General features: G+C 30.9%; 1 protein-coding gene and 1 long non-coding RNA gene across 6 annotated transcripts in view; one reads left to right on the plus strand and one right to left on the minus strand.

Annotated features, from left to right (window-relative positions):
• Positions 1–13,943, minus strand: part of LOC117180889 — an 18,270-nt gene extending 4,327 nt beyond the window's left edge. Inside the window, exon 1 of one of the 2 annotated variants that reach the window (XR_004468067.1) lies at positions 13,793–13,943. This is a non-coding gene — a long non-coding RNA (uncharacterized LOC117180889). Of the gene's footprint in view, positions 1–13,106; positions 13,299–13,792 lie in introns of those variants that run through there. The other variant, XR_004468068.1, reaches the window with a different exon arrangement.
• Positions 13,558–19,821, plus strand: part of LOC117180888 (kynurenine--oxoglutarate transaminase 3) — a 13,754-nt gene continuing 7,490 nt past the window's right edge. The window contains exons 1-4 of one of the 4 annotated variants that reach the window (XM_033373470.1): positions 13,558–13,671; positions 15,604–15,743; positions 15,823–15,973; positions 18,216–18,452. In XM_033373470.1, the coding sequence (XP_033229361.1) occupies positions 15,604–15,743; positions 15,823–15,973; positions 18,216–18,452 (528 nt within the window). In that variant the 5' untranslated portion in view covers positions 13,558–13,671. Of the gene's footprint in view, positions 13,672–14,087; positions 14,193–14,288; positions 14,367–14,461; positions 14,570–15,603; positions 15,744–15,822; positions 15,974–18,215; positions 18,453–19,821 lie in introns of those variants that run through there. The other 3 variants (XM_033373468.1, XM_033373467.1, XM_033373469.1) reach the window with 3 other exon arrangements.

Here is a 19,821-nt window from a genome sequence, read left to right on the forward strand (position 1 = left end):
GGATGTAAGGTAAATGTGCCAGTCTTCCTCAATACATGGATTGTTGGCAGATGGGCAGTATTTTACATATAGTAAGCTGTTGTGTTCTTCCTTCTCAGCTTCACTCGATAAAACAAATTTCTTAAGCTTTAAATATGTTTGATATAGTTTTTTAAGCATTTGAAATCTGAAATTCGCCTTGAGCCAAAATATCTTTGCTTGAGCTTCCGATAACTGGCACACTTACCTTACTCTGTGTGGTTTTCTTTTAAATATTATTTAAAATGTTGTCTCGACAGACCTTTTTCGACCGACTTAACCAAAGTAGACAAATCAAACTGAAGGAAGCATCTTCCGCCGCCAATATGGCGGCCTATTTCATGTTTTTGGATTTTCCTTGGAAACGGCTGTTTTTAGAGCAAAATAGTTCCATAATAAAACACTCTAAATTTTCTTCTGAATAAAAAAAGTTATATAAAACATTGCCATAAAGTGAATAGTTTGTCCGGAAAATTGAAAAGATTAAAAATTTTTGGAAGTTCATTATTTTTGCATTTATGAGCGATTGCCTCAGTGAAAACGAGTGCAATTTATTGTTTCGAGCTTGGCTAAAGGTAAGCTACCGTGCATTATCGATAATTTAGTTGTAGCTATATTATTTATTTAATACTGAAAATTATTTTTATCATTTTCAACGCTTAATTTGAAAAAGTTGCTTTCATTTCTCGAAGTAGGGACTTTGTCATTTATCTTCCTCATGTTTTAACAACGCATCCGCAAATTTTCGAAAATTTTAATTAATTTTTTGATATCAAAAATCGCCTTTTTCTGAACCTGTGTCAAAACTCTCGGAAAATCCGAGTTGAGTCTGGGGGGTGAAGTAATAACGATGTATTTACTACAGGCCCACTTTTTTCTTCAAACGGTAGAAAACATAATGCACTCATCGTAAATAATCTCAACTCCTTCCATATGCCTGGGACCCTTCGAACTGAATTTCCCAGCGCATGAAGCGACCACGGTCATATGGCCACAGGCGACTATCGGCGTCCCAGTTCCGGCAAAGCAAATACGCGACGGCAAGCGAGAGAGTAACGGGCTTGTTTGTACAGTCAAGCACAGTAATTTCTATTTTTGTAAGAGAACCTTTCTTCTCCCGCTAAAATTTCACGTCTATCAAACGCGTTTTTTGTATCAGAAAAAAATCATATCATTACTGATTTTTGCATAAAGCATTCCAAAGGTGCTCCAATGATCGCATCAAAATTCAGTAATGATCGGATTAAAATTAAGCTTATAATCAAGCTCTGAAGTGAATTTAAACCTTTTGTTCGACACGCCTCCAAAATACTTCTAGCTATCATATTTCCCATCCTAAAAGTTTTTGAATAAATACAAAATAATAAAGGAGTTCTTCTTCTTTCATAGATTAAGTAATATTTTTAAAAAAACTGCAAACCAGATACAATGTTAAATTTATGTTTTGTAAAAAAAACCACGTTTGAAAACTTATTTTAGCTGAAAATGCCTTTCTTTGCTTGAGATGTCGTTTTAAATTTAAAAATTAATTTTTTTATATGCACAATGACGTATTCCAGCTGAAGAGTTGTGATTGTAAATGAAAATACTAAAGTTAAAACGCAAACAAATTTGAGAAACATTACGTTTTTGGTTAAAAGTTCTTCTCTCTAGTTGAAAATGGAACTAGTTGAAAATTCATTTTATTTATTTGTTAACTGTAAAGCTTCATTATAAGCTTACTTTTAATCCGATCATTACTGAATTTTGATACGATTATTGAGCACCTTTGGAATGCTTCATGCAAAAATCAGTAATGATATGATTTTTTTCTGATACAAAAAACGTGTTTGATAGACGTGAAATTTTAGCGGGATAAGAATGGAGATACAAAAATGGTTATTTTATTATCTTCCCCTTGAAGTATTAATCTGAATTATTTCCTGGAATGTTGATAATTTTCTGTTCTTGTTAGATTATCTTCGAAATTATTATTTTACAAAAGACTTTCTATATAAACAACAGTAGATGTGAAGCCAGAAGTAGTTTGGAGGCGTGTCAAACAAAAGGTTTAAATTCACTTTAGAGCTTGATTGTAAGCTTAATTTTAATACGATAATTACAAAATTTTTATAAGATCATTGGAGCACCTTTGGAATGCTTCATGTAAAATCAGTAATGATATGATTTTTTTCTGATACAAAAAACGCATTTAATAGACGTGAAATGTTAGCGGGAGAAGAAAGGTTCTCTTACAAAAATAAAAATTACTGTGCTTGACTGTACTAACGAGCCCGTTACTCTCTCGCTTGCCCTCGCGTATTTGCTTTCGCGGAAGAGGGACGCCGATAGTCGCCTGTGGCCTGTCAGTGCATTATGTTTTCTACCGTTTGAAGAAAAAAGTGGGCCTGCAGTAAATACATCGTTATTACTTCACCCCCTAGGCTCAACTCGGATTTGCCGAGAGTTTTGACACAGGTTCAGAAAAAGGCGGTTTTTAATATCTAAAAATTAATTTAAAATTTCGAAAATTTGCAGATCCGTTATTAAGACATGAGGAAGGTAAATGAAAAAGTCCCTACTTCGAGAAATGAAAGCAACTTCTTCAAATTAAGTGTTGAAAATGATCAAAATTATTTTCAGTAATAAATAAAAAATATAGCTATAACAAAATTATCAATATTGCACGGTAGCTTACCTTCAGTCAAGCTCGAAACAATAAACTGCACTCGTTTTCTCTGAAGCAATCGCTCATAAATTCAAAAATAATGAACTTCCAAAATTGTTCAATCTTTTCAATTTTCCGGACAATCTATTCACTTTATGGCAATGTTTTATATAACCTTTTTTATTCAGAAAAAATTTTAGAGTGTTTTATTATAGAACTATTTTGCTCTAAAAACAGCCGTTTCCAAGGAAAATCCAAAAACATGAAATAGGCCGCCATATTGGAAGATGGCGGCTCGCCCCCCCCCCCAATTTACTGAATTTTGGGAGGTGTTTCAAGACCCCCTAAGGAAGCTTCCTGACAACTAAGTTCATTGTTATAAATTGTTTCAATTTAAAATCCTTCGTTGACTGGCCTAATAATAAGGATTTTAGGAATAGGTGTCTGAAGGAATTATCGGAAAAACGCCGGTGCATTGTGGGAGCAGCGAAATAAAATGGCGACAGTCTAATCGGGAGCAATGAAAGTTCAGATTTACTTTGGACATTTACACGCTTTTTACCACTTAAAATGTGTGCGCATGTTAATATTAAATAGAGTTTATGATGCGGTAATAATAATTTACAATTTTTTCGATTGTGGGCGATAACTATGTTGAAATATCAAGAAACGCGATAAAAACAACAAACTTGACCTCCAAATGCATTATACGGATTTCAGGGAAATTCATTTTCGCGATACCAGGCGAAAGATTGGCTAGTGTAAATTAAAATATTTCTATAACAAATAAATTTTTTCTAATCTAAAGATAATAAAATTATACATAATCTGTCGAAAATAATAAACTCTCCAACTTCCCAATTGTGCCCAAATTACTGATTTACGAGAACAATTTACATAAAGTAACTAAATGTTTAACTCTGCTAACTAAACGTTTTACCTAATCTAAGCGGACACCTTCTTTGACTTTAATATATTCTCGATTCACTCGTTCGCCTCAAAAATTTTTTCCCGTGCAAGTAAGCACTAGAAATGACTCATTTTAATCAGTTTTTAAATAATTCCATGCAAGTAAGCACAAGAAATGACTCATTGTAATCAGTTTTTAAATAATTCCAGAGTTTCTACAAGCCAGAGGAAGTAGGGAAAAGTCTGAAAAAGTCAGGGATTCTTTTTTTTATTCAAAAAATTATAATTACGGAATTTGTGTTAAATTTTTAATTAAAAAATCAAGTAATCGATACGTTGTCTGCAGCCCCCTGCGTCGACCGTGTATGTATATGCAGTAGTAGTTTTCTTACGATCCGGAGGGGAAATGTCGGTCAAACTAAGCCAACAGATGGCACCGCAAAAAGTAGGTCTGTCTTTTTCATTGAATTGCAGTAAGAAAAAGCAAAAATAATTAAAAACTTGATGCTGTTTGCAAATAAACAAAAAAGAATATATGAAAAAATAAGAGTAACCATTACTAATTATTTCAAAAAAGAAAAAGTCATGAAAATATGTAGTTTAATATGAATATAATTTAATTTTGAGATACATGTTGAAAGCAGTTCGAACTTTATATTTTTGTGATTTATTTTGCTCATATTATTGATTTTATTATTTGTTAAAGTTAAACAGAATTATTTATTGTTGAAATTATTCATGTAGCTAATGAAAAAATTAATAATATTTAAGACCTCAATGACAAAAATATTTAAAACATATACATGATCAGAAGAATTAATGAAAAATATATTACTTATATCCAATATGAATATAATAATAATTAGAATATGTAAGACTACAACTTAAGTTGCAAAGTAAAGAATCTTTGTTCCTTTAACTTAAGAATTTCAAGTTTTGAAGGAAATATTTTTAAAAAGTAGTGGTAATTGTAATTACAATGTTTGAGGGAATCATTTGGAAAAAAGTCAATGACACGAATGATAAATGAGAAAATGGATTTAATACAATGTATATATTTATTTAAATTGATCCAAGCATCATATATACATTTATACAGTTCAATAATTTATTTGTTTCTTAATCTTGAAAGCTTTTTTCTCGCTGCTTTCAGCCCCTAATAATTTTATTTAAAAATTTAAATTTAAAGGAGATTTTGTATTATATAGTTGATTATATTATTGCAAACCTCATTTCTAAAATAAACAGAGTATAAGCTATTAAAATCTATAAACAAATGTACTGTACTCATGACGCACAGTTGGAGGAATTGCACTTTTTCATTCAAAAATGTCTAGGGTCTTCAAGTTTCTTGCGATTTTGAATTTTTCTGTTTTAAATTAAAGATCATTAAATTCTATAGATCTTGACTTTCTGAAATTTTGTCTCCTCTATTTTTTTATTAATAATTTGTCTAGTCAAAGCATGAATAAAGTCTTATTATCAGTGAAAAATTTTTTTTTGCTAAAAGTGCTTCCCATTAATGCAGGAATGACATTTAATAACAAAAATAATTTAAAAGTTTATAATAACCACTGTGATACACAATTTTTGTGTCAAAATATTAGAATTTGACATTTTTCAAATTATAATTTGCTTCAATGGTCAGAACGACTTCAGGTATTCCTTAAAATAATAAATATTTAATAATATTTGATAAAATATAACAATTTACATTTTTGTCAATAAATTAGATAAACAAATTTAAAATGTTTGCCCTTTCGCATAGTTAATTTTTTTTGCGCTGGAAATGTTTTAGGCTATTGCTCGAATGACTGCTAGTCACAAAAACATTAAAAGAGTTAACAATAACCACTGTTATTAACAATTCTTGTGACAAAATATTTAAACTTAAGGTTTTATCAAATTTAAATTTTCTTTGATGGCCAAGTCTGTGGGTTATTGTCGAAAGATTTTGTATTGAGTGAATCTTAGCATGCAGTGTTATGATTCATTTCCAATCTATTACGATTGAAAACCGGACTTTTTCCGAGTGATACTGCCAACATTGGGGCATTTTTTATGTAAATTTTTTATAAACATGTAAGTTGTTATATTCCACTAAGTATAATCAAAGATACATTTTTTAGGAATATCCGTAGCCATTGTAGCGATTAAAGAAAATAAACATTTTTATAAAACCTTACATTTGAATATTTTGTCACGAGAATTATTCATAACAATGGTTATTGTTAACTTCTCACATATTTTTGTGACTAGCAGTTATTCGCCCAACAGCTTAAAATATTTCTAATATAAAAAAAATTTCTATGCAAAAGGACCAAAATTTTGAATTTCTTTATCTACTGTATTTACAGAAATTTAAATTGTAATATTTTATCAAATATTATTAAATATTTATTGTTTCAGGGAACACCTGAAGTCTTCCTGGCGCTTGAAGGAAATAATAATTTGATAAATCTCAAATTATAATATTTTGCCACAAGAATTGTTTATAACAATAGTTATTATAAACTTTCAAATGTACAAAATGTACAAAATTTCAGTTTTCCATGCTTTGAGTAGAAAAATTATTGATAAACAAATAGAGAACACAAAACTTCGGAGCGTTAAGCTGAATGAAAAAAGTGAATTTTCTCCTACACTCCGTCATGAGTACGGTATATTTGTTTATAGAGTTTAATAGTTTATAGTATGTTCGTTTTAGAAATGAGGTTTGTAATAATATAATTAACTATTTAATTAAAAATCTCCTTTAAATAAAAAATTTTAAATAAAATTATTAGGGGTTGAATGCAGCGAGAAAAAAGCTTTTAAGATTAAGCAACAAATAAATTATTGGACTGTACAAATGTATATATGATATTCGGTTTAATTAAAATAAATATATACATTATATTAATTAATATTAAATCCACATTCTCATTTATTAGTCTTTTCATTAACTTCTTACCAAATTATTCCCTCAATATACAATATACGTCATATATTTTTTATTAATTCTTCTGATCATGTATATGTTTTAAATTCCCCTCCGGATCGTAAGAAAACAAAAAAGTGGGGGCGATGCATGGGGCTGGTTGTCTGCTTCCTTCAGTTTGATTTGCCCACTTTGGTTAAGTCTGTCGAAAACGGTATGTCGAGACAAAATTTTAAATTATATTTAAAGAAAACCACACAGAGTACATCCACGAAGTTTTCGTGAGTGACAGACAGGTTAGACACGCTGCGGCTTACATACATGGCGCACTTGATTGCTACCCGAATTGAACAACAGCAGGATAGAAGCCATTATACAGGGGCATTTTCATATTTCGCGCCTTTAAAGTTGCATTCGGATCGGCCATTCGTCAAGTCCGTGCATCTTCGGATCAAGTTTATGATAGTTTCCATGGTTGCGTTCGAAACTTCAAACGAATACAAGTGTCAAAAAATATAGGTTATGTTACGTAGTAATTATAAATAGTAAAAGTGTTTCATTAATAATGAAGTGAGACTTGTGGACTAAGAAGTAAACGTGAATTTTCTTCTGTGCCAATAACATTATGGAATCGCTGCTGAGTGACAAATACTATAAATTGATAATAATATTGTGCGATTTTAGTAGGCGAAGAGTGAATTGTGTTTAACGCTTATTTGCGGCATAAGAAATTTATGTTATGAATATACAGGATTTTTTTTTGTATAAACTGAATAAAATATTACATGCAAAAATTGTTGATTGACATTACCCACAATTACTTAAAGCGATTTCGGTAAAAAGGTGAATACGACCATAACCTCGAAATAATGACAAATTGCTCCGGTATGTTCATTATACTTTCGATTGATTATTCTTTGCCAAATAAATGTTTTGTGGTTACATGTTTATTACTGACAGTGTCGGCAGTAATAATTTAAACAATAATTACTTAATAATCGTTTACAATCATTACTTATTAATAACTTTAATAAGTAACATATTATTTCGGAAATTAATAACTGATTTAGGGAATTTTAACGTAGAATCCGAATTTCAACAATTTAAAAGTTGATTTTGCTGTTTTTTCGAGTTTTTTAAAAAGAAAACGAATGGGGTCTTTACGGATACTTTGTAGAGGCTCCATTCGGTTCCTTCGGTCCGCCAGGGGGTGTATTAAAAGATATATCAAGGTAATTTAACTTGCTCTAATTTTAATCAATAAAATATTTAAGAATTTTTTTGTATTTTAGAAAATATTTTCACTGGACCTCATTTTAAAATTTTGTTTGGTCAACCATTAAAATAAATTCGAGACATTTTAGCCCAGAATTGTTATTCCATTTTTTTTAGAAATTATCCAATTTTCGAAATCGCTATCTCTGGATTTGATTTCCAAACTGGCATTTCATGAGCCTTCAAAATTCATTCTCATCCATTTTTATGATATAGGTGTATCAAAAAGATATCTCGAGAAAATTTAAGCAGCCATTCCATAATGTTATTGGCACAGAATAAAATCCACGTTTACTTCTCAATCCACAAGTCTCACTTCATTATTAATGAAACATTTTTATTATTTGTAATTACTACATAACGTAACCAGTATTTTTTGACACTTGTATCTATTTGAAGTTTCGAACGCAACCTTGGAAACTATGATAAGCTTGATCGAAAGATACACGGACTTGACCGAATGGCCGATCCGAATGCAACTTTAAAGGCGCGAAATATGAAAATGCCCCTGTACAATGGCTTCGTCGCTGCTGTTGTGCAATTCGGATAGCAATCAAGTGCGCCATGTATGTAAGCCCCAGCGTGTCCACCTTGTCTATAAGTTTAAATAATTTATTCGAGCAGATAAATTTTCGTTGAAAAATGTATATTCGGAAATACGCGAGTTTGAAAGTGGTGTTTTTTGTTCATTTTCAGGTTTTCGAGGACGAATATCTTGAAGAATAAGTTTTTATGAGCAGTTTTACTGAGCACTCTGCAAAAGGTTGGTACCAATCCTTATTTCTAAACAAGTTTTACAATTTTCGGTGTTGTATTTTGCTTATAATAAATGATCAAAGTTTGCGATGACATATTTTGACAGGTCACTTCACACACAATTTTCATTTCCTATTTCAAATATAACTCTAAAATATCATTATAGATTATAAATTTATGTCATCCCAGATCGCACTGTTGCCTTCTACTTAATTTTAAACAAGTAACTTTAGTGCTTAATTTATTTAAAAAAATGACCCGATATCGCTATTTTTTGCACGTCTACATGTTTTCAATCATTTTTTTCTGGCTTAATAAAAATAATTTATTATTCTTAAAATACACGAATAGAATCTAGAAATAAGATATAATTATAGACTAATTTAAAAAAATTCTAAAATTTGACCGTAATCGGTTTCAGGTGATCTGTCATTGAGTGACCAGTGGTGTAGTCGTGGCTTGGCGGGGCATGGCGGTAGAGGCCTGGCGGTGCCAACCCTACCGAAAAGAGTCTTTGAGTATATACTAAAAATTCTTTAGGTCAAAAAATCTCAAAGAAATTCTCCACAGGTACTCAGATAGATATTTTTAAAGGTCCAGGAAGCTCGTTTAAATGCTCTGAAGGCTTTAAAATATTCTTTCCGAAATTGAAAGAAGAATTCGATCATAAATAACAAGCAGAGAGGCTATCTCAATAGAGTAGCTGACACTCAAGGGTCCTTTGTTAAGCTTTCGGATTAAAATTTAGAAGTAGATTTTTTTTTCATTTCATAGTAAACAGCTTAAAACCTAATAATTCGGAATCTATGGGTTTCGCTGACTTCAGATATCTAACTTTTGTTTTTTAATGCTTAAAATTGGAATTAATAGAACGTTTTTCGTAAATGGAATGAGATACGTTAAAAAAGACAACATTTTTGAATTAAACTAGACAATTGTATATCAGTATATAAGTTATAATTATAAATAAGTATAATGAGAAGATTCATCAATTAAAAGAAAGTGTTAATAATTTGAAGAGAAATTTAAAAAGGGAGAGCGGATTAGTCACGACCAACTACTGTAAATAACTCTGCCCGCCCGGCACGTGACGAATACAAAAGGAACATTATATTACCGTCGCACCACTCTTAAAACGACCACTAAAAGGATCTTGAACTTTGTTTATAGACTCAAATGGGCCAAGCTATTTCGCTAAAGAAAACTCAAAGATTTCTTTCAGTAGGGAGGCCACTTATTTGTCGTTCAGAAAATGTTTCTAGTTAGTATTACAAGAGCGATTTGCACAATATTGAGAATTTAATTTGCGAAGACAGAATTAAACCCAACTTTAGCACAACGTTACTGGATTTCCCGGATTGTAAATTTATCTCTATTAGAAGAGAGCGGACGAGCGTAGTCAGAAGTTGCGCACAGAGCTCTCCCACCACTCCCCGCATGTAATGGTTCTCTACAGCGAGGAAGCTTAAGCTAAGCTCGGTGCGCAACTTCAGACAACGCTGGTCCACTCCCTGCCTATTAGAGTCTCAAGAGTCTCGGGCACTTGCAATAAACGCAAAAATGGTTTATAATCTATGAAACACTTGTCGGTGTACGATTAGTAAAAGACTTTTGTAAGTAAGCAGGTAAAAATGTCAAACTTCAAAAAATAAATAGTTTTGAAATTGGTGATTTCAGAATCAGATATTCGAAATATATCTCTTTTTATTCCTGGCATATGGAATTTGTTTGAAGAAGTTTGAAATTTAAACAGTTTTACTTGAGCAATAATATTATTTCTTGCAAAATTTTGATCTTTTTTATCCAAATTATCGAATCAACCAATTTATCATGTATTTGTAAAAAATTGCAGATTCTAAATCTATTATTTTTAAAGTGCGCACTGAAAAGTTAAAACATTTGTTATTTCGTCACTTCCCAGTGGGCACCGGGACGTCCTAAAGACGTCCTTAGAATTTAGCTCTATTTCATATGATTTGACGTTTTTAAGACATCCTTTGGATCTGTTCATGTCTTTGAAAGGTCCTCAGAAGGTCCTTAAGACGTGCGCCGAAAGAGGTATATAGGACAAGTTTAGGACTTGTGTGCCCTGCCCACTGGGTTTGGCCTGTTTATGAACAAGGGTAACCCACTTGAGAGGATCAGTCAACGTGAGAATGGCGATAGTTCACCGTAAAGTAGGCTAATGGGCTAATAAAAATAGGCGGGGTAGAAGATTTTCTACGCAAAACTTAATTTCATCATAATAGTTTCCTGAAATTCCACTTCAATTTTGCAATTAGTGATTTGAGAATAATATATTTAGAATGTACAATTTCTAACTTAAAGACAAATTGTATAGGCGTGGAATCGTAAAAACTCATAGATTCCAAATATTTTATTTTTAAATCTTACATTGAAGAATTAAAAAGTTAAATTCCGTAATTTTTGCCTGCTTGAAAACAAAAGGTGTCTGTGAAAAGGGTGAGTTATTTTTTTTATTATTAGGTTAAATAATGACAAAGTTGTTAAGAAATACTGCAATAAGAAATGCAACGCTTTAGGGGAGTCTGGCGATTTTATACAACATACAACTAAGTAAAAATTAAAAAATTCGATTGATTTTAAGTACACGCATTAAAGAGAAGACTAATAAAAAATTAAAAAGTCGTATAATACTGGAACTTTATATTCTCGACAATTACTTCTGTTGCACACTCGAGGTCTGACATGGTTCTTCTTGACTTCGAGAAGCGAACCATGTTTGTTATTGAATTTTCAGCACCAGCTAACAAAACCATCATAGCCAAGGAGCATGAACAGAAAGAGAGGTACCTCTGTACCTTTCTTTCCTTATAAGGAAGTTTCGAATACTATATCCTGAATATTCTTTTAAACTAATCGTCCTTGTAATCAGCGCTCTTGAAGGTGCCAAGCTTTTACTGGTTAATAGCCCAAATATGCCCAAATATGTTCTAAAATACTTTATCTACGAAGAAATGGTTCGGACTAAGGTTCACCAGGACTGAGGGGAGTATTTGATTGTACTATTAATTTTGACCATGCAGTCAATTTTCAAGGGAAAATGGAGGTAAGACACGTTTATTAAATGAGAAACCCTTTTTGACTGCGGATTTGAAAAGAGCGGGAAATGTCACGTCAAAAATGACCTGTAGAGAAATACCTTAATTTTTCACCTTCCTAAAGTCACAAAAACCATTGTTCCACAGGTCATTTTTAACGTGAAATTTCCCGCTCTTTTCAAATCCAGTCAAAATTAGGGGTTCTCTTTTAAGAAAAGGGTCTTACCTCCATTTGACCTTGAAGGTCGACATCAAGTTCAAAATTAATGGTACAGATTTTAGATTAAAATGGGTCACCATGCGTGCGTGTGTGGGTGTGTACAATAGTGTGTATGTGTGTGTTCAAAAGTTTCTATGAATGTACCGTAAGGCCATTTTTTTTAAGACTGCACCACTGGGAGTGACTCTTACACTTTATGCCAATATTCTGATGTGATACGATGAAGAAATAGCTTTGAAATTAGCCCAAGAACATTGAAAAATGCTCGGGAAAATGTTGATTATTATGGAAGTTATTGAACATTTAGGAAAACATAAAAATTTACACTATTCAAAAAAATAGACGAATTGGCTTCATCCTGAGCTTATTTTATGCATAATTCCGAAAGCAATCAACCTTTTAAAGAGACATTTTTTTAGCTTTGGCATAATTAAAATTAAGAGAACTTAATCAGTCGTCAAAAAAGCTGTGTACGAAAAATTTGTACACTCACTGTACGTGAAATAATTAAACAAACATTACAGGTTCGAAGGTGAATTTATGTATCCCAATCAAAGTAAATCTAATGTTTTTGTATTTTTCAAAATAATCTATAGTAAGGATGGTCTATATTTCGCAACGTGCATTTGTTTCTTAGAGACGAAATATTTATATCTGATTTTCTTTTAACTTAATCAAAGATATAAGTATATTTTTAAAATATAGTTTCTACACGTACCAAAAAAATTCGGCTATTTCTACAGAAATTTCGGTACACGTAGCAAAGGCCTTTTCAAAATTACACTTCTTAAAAATATTGAAAGATAAAAATGTTGATTTATCATCGTTATTATCGCTATTATTTATTATTACCAGTCAAGAAGATAAGTTTAAGACGGCCATTAAACTCAAGGCCTGGTGTACTTCTTTACAAAATCAGGGATGTAAATGTATAGGAAGATTTAAATAATTATCAGGTAATGCCTGCCTAATATTTCGCCCAAAATAAAATAAAAACGAGAAAAAAGTTCTTCATGATTTAGAAATGTCGAACAGTTTCGCTGAGAATTTTACATCCTCTTTGGTATTAGTTAAATAAACTTAGGTTTCTTCCTCTCAAGCTGGATAATTCGATAAAAGCCATTTTTTTAATATTATGGAAATTTCATTTTTCAGAGTAATAGAGACGTATTTACAAAAGGAAACTCTCAATTGAAACTTAATAAAATAACTGTATAAGAAAATATTTAAAAGGTGGATTTTCTGCGAAACAAATTTAAGTTACACTCAAAATTTAATTTATTCCTTTCGTCTACTTACGCCTTTGAACTTAGACTTCTCTGATATAATCAACAGACATATATTATTCGGGGTCAGTATTCGTTGGTCTTTACTTAATTTAGGCCTTTAAGGACTGACAAAGCCAGTGGTGATTTTTGTCTTGTTTTCTCAATGAATCAACGATTATTTGATAACCTTTGACTTCACGATGTTACCGTGGAATTTTATATTTATCTTCCTACGAAGTCTCTCAATTTTACAGGTTTATAATTGTAACTATATTCAATATTAGTAGGTCATAAAATACTACTGAATTGACGTATTGAAACAAGTTTTTAAAAATCTACTTTTAAAATTTCCAAAAAAAAATCTGTACAAAAGGTAAAAGTTATAAATGTACAAATACATAAAGTTAATTATTTAAATTTTCCCGCTGTTTTGCCTGACTCTATAACCTTTGAGTTGGGTGTGTAACCAAAGAAATTAATCAGTTAAAATCTGAATGTACGTGCACGACAAGTTTCTTTTGCATTTCACATAATATGAATGTAAAAAATGTCGGAAATCAATAAATGTAACCTGAAACACAATATCGTGTTGTTTTGTATGTAGAAAAAAAATGTGACAAAACTGCTGCTATGTCTATTATACTTTATACTCTTCATCATTTTTCTTTTTTTTTCCTGTTCTATTAACATTATTATAATTAAGGAATGTATACCCACATTATACACTTAATGCGGCCATTATGAATTATGACACTTTATCCGTTTCACCAGGTTTCATAATACCAGATAATACAATGAATCCAGTAATACCATAGTCATTTTGTTTTGACATTTTATTTGGTTATAACAGCTGTTTTCTGACAGTTGCGTCTAAGCGTAGAAATGCCTCTCCGGAAGAGATAAGTTTTAACTTTTAACCAGTCTTAAGTTGATCGTCTATTGCGACAGATCGCTATAATTTTTTATTTCTAAATGCGTAATCTTTAGAAAAATAAAATCAACCTAATAATTACATAGTGAGTTCTATATTCTAATATTTACTAGAACTGGAACTTGTGGTCAATTTTCCCTCCACTTGAAACACTTGAGAATAAAAAACCAGATAAAACTGAATTATGTGAGTATCATCCTGCTGATATTTATTTAAAGAGGTTTCGTTTCTCTTGAGAAAAATGTAAATTTTCAAATTAAATATTTATCACGCAGTATTATATGTGTGCTGCGCACACTGCTATATGACTGGACAGTGAAACCGCGAAAGTGAAACATGCTGCTTTTCGCAACTTACAAGGAAAATTTTGTTCTTTCCAATTCTATTTTTAATTTTGCTTTCTAGTTTATAAATTGTGTCATATTATAGAGTTATTTTTTCACATTTTATCAATTCGTATCGCTTTTGAAGTGCTGACGCTGTGTATATATAAACTGCTACCAACGTTTTTTCCTAACCTAAATGTGTTCCGTTTGAGACTTTTACACGCGCATTAAAAAAAAGTATTATCATTTTTGCTAATTATATAAATTATTTTAATTTAGGTTTGCCTTTAAGGTAGATAGTCATTAAAAAATTTTAAAAAGTATAAACATTTTATGACAATAAGTCAAAGAAATAATTTAAAAATTTTTAATTTGTTAAAATATTACAACAATATCTAACAATCCGGTAATAAGCGTTGAATGCAGAAGAATTAAGAATTTGTATTCCTATGAATACGCGATTTTTCCCAAGTCTAAAAATCCCCCAACGGGGAAAAAAATTGCAAATTCTATTCCTATCAATCGACTTAGTAAAATTTAGCAAAAATCTTTATTTAACCTATTTTTTCATTATTAAATCTCTTTATAACTTTTAAACAAGGAAATATTCAAATTCATATTTATTTATATATTAATAATTCATTTAAACGTGTTAAAACAGTATTAATGTACTAATGTAAAATATATAAATTAAAATAATTTTAACTCTAGAGAGGCAGACTTGAATTGATTAGAATAAAAATTTCAAAACTTATATTCCACATGAAGGAATTAAAAAATGTCTTATACATATTTTATGAACTAATTAGAAGGAATAAATAAACACAAAATATGAATACTTTTGCGAAATACAAGACATCTCTGTGAGATGTGCCCATCGGTACAATTAGAAGGAATGAAATATATTGAAAACACGTTCTCTTTTGGGGAATAGAAAACTGGGCGCCGATCACTATGGAAATATAAAATAATAAGTTTCGGAGATATCATATTCTTATAATGACATTTTATACAGGTGGCAAAATCGCGCATTCAAAAGAATAGAACAATCTTCACTTTTACGCTGAAATTTAAAAATATTAATCTTTTTCTATTTAATGCTTATTATTATTCCTGTATTAAAAACGAAATATTTTTTGTTTGACTTAAACGTTGTTATCCAAATAAAAATCTAAAAACATGGAAACAATTGAAATTAATCATTATCCAAACTTCTTTTTAATACTTACTCCTCTCTTTAAAATTCTAAACGTGGTAATATTTGCTTATAGATGTTATCAAAACTTTCTCTCTTGAGATCTGTAACAAGTGTTTATTCATTAACTCCTGCAATTAAAAAAATTCAAAACTACTCCACAATGTCGAAGTTTGATATGCCGGATCGCTACAGAGGAAACGATAAATCTGTCTGGTATGCTTTCATTCTAAAATGAAATCTATTTTTTTTCTGCTGCTCTAAATATTAAAAATGAATAAAATTTTATTTTTAGGGTTGAATACATTCAGCTAGCTTTAAAATATAAACCTTTGAATCTTGGTCAAGGTTTTCCGGATTTTTATGCACCTGAGAACGTTACGAAGGCTTTGGCAGCTACAACGACCAGCGAAAATCCATTATTGAATCAGTACACCAGAGGATTTGTAAGAAAATGATTAAATACGTTTAAGTACCTATGAATGCTATAAATTATTTACATAAGAAACAATTTTTTGCATTATAAATGAGGACTAGATAAATTGAAAGAAATGAATATTGGTCCTAAAATTCTGGTACAAACATTTATATGAGTAATTGTCAAATTGTAGACAAACTTAAGAACCTAAAGAGGCAATCACATTATTATTAGGAAGTTAATATTTCAAAACGGACATTGCTCTATCGGATTTAAACATTTATAATCCAAAAGGTACGTTTGTGAAATTGAGAAATAATATTAACCTCGTACTTTAAACATGTAAAGTGGATTTGCGATTAGGAGCATACGCGCAGATATAAACAGTCATGTACAATAAAGTTTATTCTTTTCTAATATTTCAAAAGTGTGCGGTCTAAACTTGTTAACTGACTTTTCAGAAATTTTACACGGCGAAGGAAAATCGTTATAATTTTGGCAATTTTAAATATTTTTTTAAACTGTAGAATGTTTTCTGTTCATTTACTTGAGGAAAATAATGCACTTTAGTTTTATAACATTTGAATCGAAATTGAATGTTATATGGCAATTGAAAGCTATTCGTATGTTATCTAAAAGGGGTGCAGCGGAATTGCAAGCCGAAAATAGATGTGGTTACAAAAATTTTAAATAGTTTATTGCAAAAATTTGCTGATTGTTAGTAATCGAGACGCGTCGCTCACCTTCGTCATTACAGCGGTCTGTAGACGACAACATCAAAGATGACGTGCAAGTAGCCACAAAAAACTTTCGACAAACACACACGCACAACTAAAAGGAATTTTGCCGTTTCACTTGCGGGATATTAACTGCATATAAAAAATGTACCAAAAACTCAGCTTAGAAAAAAATGGCTGTCAACAGGTTTAGACCGCGGACCCTTCATTTATATAAAAATAACACCTTCGACGAGCATAAATAGTCGCCGAATTATTAAAGAAACTACCTTTGAGTAGATAACGAAATGGTTGTTATAATTTTTTTTTTTTAATTCGAAACTGGTTTTCAACACAAGTACGGCAATGATATTTTTGTGTTAAAATGCACTTTTCAGTTTTCATATTCGATTCACAAAAAATATCAACTGTGAAAAACAGACTCAAATCAGTATATTCTTGTGAAAAGTGAAGTCTGCACGCCGCACCATAATGACGTTTCGGGAACTAACCATTTTTTGGATGTTGTTAATCAGTATTTATTAAATGAAAATGAAAATCAATAAAAGTTTCTAATATAATGTTATATTGCTGGGATTTCAAGTTTGCCTTCAATTTGACAATTACCAATATACGTGATAGGAGGACACCAGTGAAATTTTATTAGCAAACACATTGATTCGTGTTTTCAAATTTGATTTATGATAGCTACAGAATAAAATATTACTTCAAAGGATATATCACTATTGGTCACAGTTTTTGAGCATAGCCGTTTATGCTATTATTTAGTACTATCGCTTACGAACACGACACTGTGACATCCATTTTTCCTAGTTGAATAAAAACATTTTGAGTAATTTTAATGTGAAGTTTTAGATTAAATGGTAAATTTCAGTATTTTTTTATATTGAAAATGCGCATTGGGGGCTTTTTCACATTAGAGACCCGATTCTGAAGTTTCTTTTGCGATAGAATAAGTTTGTATGCACTTTCGTTACAAACAGTAAGTAAAATCAATAGTTACTTATTCAAGTAAAGAGGGTACTAAATCGAACAATTCTTTTTGTTCATTTTCATACCATTTTTATGTGTAATATTTGATAAATTAACGACCTAAGAACATAAATAATAACATGTTATATTTATTTTCTAAAGAGATGTGATAGTTATTAGTGAACTTTATTTTCTAAAGGTATGTTGAATACGTACATTTAATAAATTTCATAATTCCATGTTGCGATGTTCTAATCCATAATTGAAGCAATAATGTCTTTCGCAATGAATGCATTTCAAGAAGCAGAAATTTGTTTAGAAATCTGCTTGGAAGTCCAAAGAATATTGTCTTAAATCTTATACATCATCAACTATAACAACAATTTTCACGGCGAAATTGATAAATAGCTTAACATGTATGGGTATTGTGTTTGTTAAAGACATAATATAGATGATTTTATTTTATTATTTATTAGATTTTAATAATTGATGAGAAATATATTTTTCAACCCTTATCTACGTCAAACTACTTTAACAATGATATTTTCTTTACGATTTCAGGGTCATCCACGTCTTGTAAATGCAGTCGCAAAATTATACTCTAAGATTCTGAAAAGAGATTTAGATCCCAATAATGAGGTTCTTATAACGGCGGGAGCTTATGAAGCTCTTTATGATACTATCATGGGCCACACAAATCCTGGAGATGAATGGATCATCATAGAACCTTTCTTCGATTGCTATGTCCCAATGGTCAGAATAGCGGGTGGGGTTCCACGTTTCATACCTTTAAAGCAAGTAAGTTGTGGAACTTTTAAGATATATAATCTGAAATTATTCATTTTTGAAAGCTTTGTGGTCAAAATCCTTATTTTTAGCGATTTAAATTTGAAATTTTTTTCTATCTGTAAATGATAAATATAAATGATAAATATACACGCCTCCACAGGAACAAGTTTCATTTAAAAGAGGAGGCTTAAGTGTTTGCCCTAGAAATTATATTATGGGGATGTCTCCTAAGTATTTTCGGCGAATATGAAAAAAATCGTTAGGTCACCTTTTAAAATAACTTTATATCTGTTGTTTTTTTATCACTTTATTTGATTTCTTCGATAGGAACAAATAATTAGTAAAGTATTCTATTGTAAGCAGTTTTAATTTTGTGTCCAAAAAGTTCTTACCTAATTGTGTGAAAGGCATCAGTTTTTTTTAATTATACGTTTTTGGTTAAATTTGCGTAAAACTTATAAAAAACAGACAAAAGTTCACAAATTTCCTGACAAATTAAAAAAAAAAGAATGTTGTAACATAAATAGTTCTGAAGTTATGACGTCTTAAAGAGATTTTTCAGAATAAAAATCCGCCCGCTTCGCGGGCACATTCTCATACCGCACTGCTCGTGCGGCTCGCAAGCTTGAGCGCGCCTACGGCGCGCGACTGTTGGTTCTCGCGGTTCGCGTTCGATAATATATTTATCTAGCGCTCCGCGCTCGATAATGTATTTATCTCACGGTCGTTCTTTGTATATTCCTTACACTTGTGCACAGATTTTTAAAAGAAAAGGTCAAAACGTCGACAACAGTAATTTGGTGATAGTGACTTCTTTTTTGTTAAAGCTCCTTTGGCTTTAACGAATACATTCTCATCTCGTATCTCGTGCTTCGCACTCGAATCTATATCTCAACTTGTATATCATTTCCATGAATGAATATTATTATGATTCATAACATGCATTGATATTAAAAGAGACGTAGTTTCATTGTTTCTTTAGAAAAATGCACATTCTTTAAAAAAATGTTGTTATTAAACATTTTACTGCAACCTTTGCCGGTTTTCAATAACTGAATTTACTCATTTCCAATTTTATTTTTACGATTTAAACCTAGCACATACATTCGAAACATCAGCCTTACCTTTTTCTCAACTTCTAAATGAATCCCTAACTCAGTGACCCACAAAACTTCGATTAACGAGGGTTTGGTCATAGCTGTTTAGTATATTACGCTGAGAAGTTCAACCAACCTTCAGCAGCTTTGTGTTAGGTGGGAGTTCATATAATCTCATTTTTACATTCCCGGTCCATAGTGGGAAAAAATTACTTTTTGTATTAAAAATAACGTACAGCCCACAAATATTGAGCCCACAAATATTGACAAAAACCGGGAGG

This window comes from Belonocnema kinseyi, chromosome 9, assembly GCF_010883055.1.
Source record: "Belonocnema kinseyi isolate 2016_QV_RU_SX_M_011 chromosome 9, B_treatae_v1, whole genome shotgun sequence".
NCBI lineage: Eukaryota > Metazoa > Arthropoda > Insecta > Hymenoptera > Cynipidae > Belonocnema > Belonocnema kinseyi.